This window comes from Cariama cristata, unplaced genomic scaffold (assembly GCF_000690535.1).
Source record: "Cariama cristata isolate BGI_N322 unplaced genomic scaffold, ASM69053v1 scaffold22407, whole genome shotgun sequence".
NCBI lineage: Eukaryota > Metazoa > Chordata > Aves > Cariamiformes > Cariamidae > Cariama > Cariama cristata.
In genome coordinates, this window is record NW_009626543.1 from 10,327 (window position 1) to 15,616 (window position 5,290).

At 52.1% G+C, this 5,290-nt stretch overlaps 1 protein-coding gene across 4 annotated transcripts in view; it reads right to left on the reverse strand.

The window, feature by feature from the left end:
• Positions 1-1,267: 1,267 nt before the first annotated feature.
• The window catches only part of TP73 (tumor protein p73), a 27,786-nt gene continuing 23,763 nt past the window's right edge, over positions 1,268-5,290 (reverse strand). For 2 of the 4 annotated variants that reach the window (XM_009704081.1, XM_009704082.1), the window contains 4 exons: positions 4,851-5,020; positions 4,537-4,669; positions 3,435-3,528; positions 1,268-1,690 (listed from right to left, as the gene is read on the reverse strand). In XM_009704081.1, the coding sequence (XP_009702383.1) occupies positions 1,370-1,690; positions 3,435-3,528; positions 4,537-4,669; positions 4,851-5,020 (718 nt within the window). In that variant the 3' untranslated portion in view covers positions 1,268-1,369. The remainder of the gene's footprint in view (positions 1,691-3,434; positions 3,529-4,536; positions 4,670-4,850; positions 5,021-5,290) is intronic. The other 2 variants (XM_009704083.1, XM_009704080.1) reach the window with 2 other exon arrangements.

Below are 5,290 nucleotides of genomic sequence, written 5' to 3' on the forward strand. Positions count from 1 at the left end.
TCGCAGACGCAACCCAGGGAGAAGACGCAGCAGTGAGAATGTGCTAAGCAGCATCGTTTCTGCCTGGATTCCCTCAGGCCACCCAAAATCTGGAGCGACCCAAGGTTGAGGGGGCAGACAAAGCAGCTCCCTGCCCACCCTCCCTCCTTCCTTCCAGAGAGCGGCAGCCTCCGACCTGTCTTTCTGAGAGCTGTTGTGCGATGTCGCCTTTCAAAATGTGTAGTCCCTAGTAGGGGAGGGAGGGAACACACCTGCTTGCCTCCTTGCTCTCTGCTGGTTGGTTTGGTTTTTTTTCCAGCCTGAATCAATAGACAAATTCCACCTGCAAAAAATTACCAGAAACAGAAAACAAAACTGGAAAGACCTCACATGGTCACCTAGTCCGTCTCCTTGCTCCAAAGTAGGATTAAAGTAGGATCCTGCTCGCTAGGTCTAACCTGTCTGCAAAACTGATGAAGCAGGGAGGGATTATCGTCACCTCTGACTTCCCAGGGGAATTCACTGGCTTGCCCCCTCCTCTGCAATTGTGTGAAAGATAGAGGAGGAAAAAAAATTTGAATTTGCAATAGATTAGGCTGGAGATGTGATTTTCTGCATGTTTACATGCTAGAACATGAAATTAATTTACTTGACACTATAGTGTCTCAGGAGTAAGTATCAATTTTTATAGCTTACATGAAAATAAATCTTTTTTTTTTCTCCTTACAACACAATGAGTATACTGTATGTACACTTGCTTCTCTTTATATACACAAATATTTAAGTACATGAACACGTTGGGAACTGACAAACAGGTTCTTTTTGGCTCTACAAAGAACTGAAGGGTATTTTTTGGCAGTCCGTCAGGAAAGCAGGTTGTGTTGCTTTGCTTCAGTCACTGGCAGATGGCTGTACAGAAAATGGAACGGGGAAGGGCTAAGTCCTTTTTACAGTGATAAAGACCTGTTGGTTTTGGACACCGCGGAGAACACAGAACGGGGGTAGGTAAGCCGTAACGAAGGGTGCTCTCACAGAGAAAAACGTGCCATCTTTACACCACATCTGTCGGACGCGGGGATCCTCCGGTAAAACGCAACACGGGGTAAAGCATCAGCAGGTGCCTCCCCTGCCGCGGGCCGGCAGAAAATCTGCGCTCTCTTTGGTGAGCTGGCTCAGACGCCCTCCTCTTCCCCTCTGCTGAAGCCACCGCAGGTTCCTCTCCGGGGCAGGCACCTCCTGCGCGGCTCAGAGTTGTGCTTTCGCACAGGGCTTGCAGTTCCCCTCTAGACAACAAAATTACACTTTTCCAGATGCCCAAGGCTGAAAATATTTTTCATAGGGGCTTCAGTCCCTGCCCCTGGTCTCTTGCTTGCTGCCTTCTGGGAGACCCTCAGTTGATCTCACCCTCCGTGAATTCTTCCTTTATGGACTGTTTGCGAGATTTACAGTCCGGGAGGTCGAACCCAAAGTCTGCCCACTCGTCGGCCCCGCCGCGGTTGGGGATGGTGATGGTGTGGCGCACGCGGAAGTGCACGGCCTCCATCACGCGCTGCCGCTGCAGCTCGCCCGAGCTGCCAATGGAGATGGTGGAAGCGTTGCTGCTGGAGCGGATGAGCTGCTGGGCCCCGTAGTCGTGGCTTTGTTTGAGCTCCTGCAGGCCTCTCCAGATGATCATCCTGTACTGCTCCGGGATCTTCAGTGCTCCGAGATCCTGGAAGAACAACACTGCTGAGGTATAGCCGGCAGAGACATGACTACCAGCGGGAGCGAGCCCTGGAACCCCGAGCTTGTGCCTGGCGGGGAGGGCACGTGGGCACGATGTGGGGCTGGACCTCACCTGGGTCACGACAAGCCCATGGGTGCACCCCCCACCACGATTTCTCATTTGTAATCAATGGCCAGACCAGTTATTCAACACAGCTTTGCAGGTTAGAATGGTGGGGTGGGTTTTTTTGGTTTTGGGGTGGTTTTTTGGTGGTTTGGTTTTTTTTTTTGGTGGGGGGTGCATCAAACTGATGTGAAAATGGGAGGGAGGGAAGGAGGGACCTTTCCCCTTTGGACGCAGGTTGCAGAGCAGCATGTGAAGCGTCCTCATGTCTGTTCACCCAGATGAGGAGACGTCAGCCAGGCTGGCTTCTCCTCCGGTCCTGGACCAGGAGGCTGGCACAACACCGGCCCCCGGGGACCAGTATCATGCCCTAATGCACCAATGCAGCAATAGCAGGCAGTTATGACACTAGGGGCTGAGGTCGTAAAGCCAAACGAGGTCAATAATCTCAGGCCTGGGGGGCCTGCACCAGAACGAACACCGTTGTAGCGGAGAGCTGCCAGAGATCCACATTAATGCCAAACACAGAGACTCAGGTGAGTGTTAACTAGAGAAGACAGCGAGTATGCAATTAGTGATTACAAATGCCGACTTGGACACACAGCTCAGCGATCTGATACAAGTTTTGGCTGTACCAAACGTTTCCTTTGACAGCTTACAGACGGTCACGGAGTTAGTTCAGAAAATGGTCCAAAACCAGGCTAAGGTTATGCAACTGGCCCCAGCTACCAATGAAAAATCATCCTGTCTCCAACCGCTGCATCACCAAAGCGTGGTCGCGCCTTTTGTTGTAGCTGCCAGGTAGACAACAGCTACTGCAAACTGCCTGGGGCCAAACGGGATCGGGGCAGGAGCTTTATCTCAGCCAAAGCACCAACTCTGGGATTTACAGGGCTTGCTATGGCTCAAAGGGTTTAAGATTTCCCCCCCACACACACACTTTCTCGTTACCCTGATGGGCTGGGGAAGGCCCTGCTTCAGCGCTGCCCTTGGTATCGTTCACCAAGAACGGCAGCAGCAGACGGCTGATGCTCCCTGCAAGCTCAGGTACTTCCAGCATCCCCTCTAGTGTTTCTCATGCCAGCGTTCGCCTGACCTGGGCTACTTCATTCCAGAGTTCCCTTAATACAAAAGCCCTGCGCTCGACTCCCTTATTTCAGCCTCTTTTGTCTTAAAGATTAGCAGGGGAATACGTAAGATCAGATCGGATTTAAAACTCCCTGAACCACAGTGGAGGTGTTCCCGCCGGCTCAGTGGGCTTTGGGTTATTTTGCTGAGCACCTCAACCATTTTTTTTTTTTTTTTTTTTTTTTTTGTGTGTGTGTGTGTGTGTTAGGTGGAAAATCGACCTGAGCTCTGATCTGGGGATCTTTTAGTTCTTTTGTTTCTCACAGTCTGGAAGAACCAGTTGAGACTATCGTGGTTGCTACCTATGGCTGAGCTACTGCTAAATCCCAAGGACCAGAAAGGATGCATAAATGGAAGGCATAAATCCTGGGGAGCATATATTCTGTGTGATGGGTTGGTGCACAGTTTTCCCTTTGCTTTAAAACGGTTTTGTCCTGGCTTTTCAGATCAACAGCTGATAGAAACAAGTGGTAAGAACAGATCTTCCCAAAGCATTTACCTCTATGGATAGGTTCTGCAGGTGGTAAATATTCTGTAACCCTTGTGAGGTGAAATAGTCGATGCAGTTTGGACACCCCAATCCTGTTAAAAAACTGCAGAAAAAATTTGGAAAATAAAGTGGCATTAACTTCTCATGAATAAAAGCTGTCCTCGCAACCATCGCTGTAGTGGCAAACCGTGTTTCAGGTCACTGAAAAGGTGGGGGGGCTGCGGTGGGCTGCGGTGAGCTGCGGCTGCCTCCGGCCACGGCACGGCTCCGAAGGGCTGCGGGCCGGCAGGAGGGAGCTCGCTCTGCGCTGCTCGGGCAGGCTTTTTGTCCGTGGCTGTTGCCACCCCAAGTGCAACCTCAGATGCCACTAATGTCAAAGTGAAGCATGGGATTACATTCATTCCTAAAAATATGTTGTTGGGTTTTTGTTTGGTTGGGTTTTTTTTCCTCCCGATCATCAGAGGTTTCAGCTCAGGAATTTACTCAGAATAACTTGAGTTAGCGGGAAGGGAGATGGGGGCATGCCTTCGTCTGGGCAGCGGGGCCGGTCTCTGCAGGGTGCAGACGGCTGGTGCAAGGGTATTTTGCACATCACGCTGGGCTGCGGCTACGTGCCTCTAGTTAACCCGCACGTACGGCCTCCCTGACTTTGGTAGGGTGTCTCTCGAAACGTGTGGTCTTTTTAAAGACTGAAACGGTAAAAAGTGGCTGCAGACCTGTTAATGCATTCTGGATGGAAATAAGCCACATGGACTGATTTCTAGATATTGCTGATAAGGAAATGGAAGGGGGGAAGTTCAGAAAGCTACGTGCCAGTTTGACATGCAGGAAAAGACTCTCCTTTGGATGCATTTAATTTTTAATTAAGGAGGGATGGATTACCCAGATAGAGATACAGGAAGGCAATAGAGGTTTCTAACTGGTAGGTAGCTGGGCTTTGGTTTCTGAGATGAGAAGAATGGTCTATGTGATTTTGTGAGCCGTGATTTCTCAGTTGGCACCAGTGGCCAGTTGTTGACCAGTTGCTAGACAGATCTGAAGGTTAGAGTGAGGGACAACAGCAAGAAATGTCAGAGGACAAGACAGACAGGGTATCGGACGCCTTCCCTACCTGACGAGGCTGGGATCAGGGTTGTAGGGCGGAGGGGGGGTGCAGTGTGATCCGGAGACCATGGACTGGGATGAGTGGCCCCCATTCATCTCTCCGTTGGGTTGCATGGGGTGACTGTTTAGCATTCCGGGTCCTAGGCAGTGGCCATGTCAACGCAACAAATAGATCCATTAGACATCACCCCGACCGTGGTAGCCACCCGCTGTCGGCAGGGAGCCTGCGGTCTGACGGGGAGGAAGAGCCCCTGCGAGCATGGGCTGCTGCCTGCCCGCTTTGCCTGTGGCTGCCAGCACCCAGCAAGGTGAGGACCTTACCCATCGGCCCCAGGCTGGGCGCGGAGCTGGAGCTGTGCTGTGCCGGCTGCCCGACCAGCTGGTTGACAGAGGGAAGCTTGTTGATTCCTCCGCTGTGAACTTTATTCATGGGTGAAGGGACGGGACCGTAGGAGGAAGGCGTCTGCAGCTGACTCCTGCTCAGGGAAAACCAAGTGACTGGTCAGCCGGCGGCAGGAGTGATGGAGCTGCCGTGCCCCCTTCAGAGCTCCCCTCTGGTCCATCAGACTTTCCTGCCGAGGCTTCCGGCAGCCACACTGATGTGGACTGCAGCCCAGAAAAGCTGCTTTACACCCATAGCGGCTCTATAGCAGTTGTCAGCCCTCGCTCAGTACCCGGTGCTCGGCAGACGGGCTGTGAGCCAGAGGACCAGACTGGGGCTGTTTGAGGGCTCCCCCAGCCATGCAGCCAAGGACAGCGCT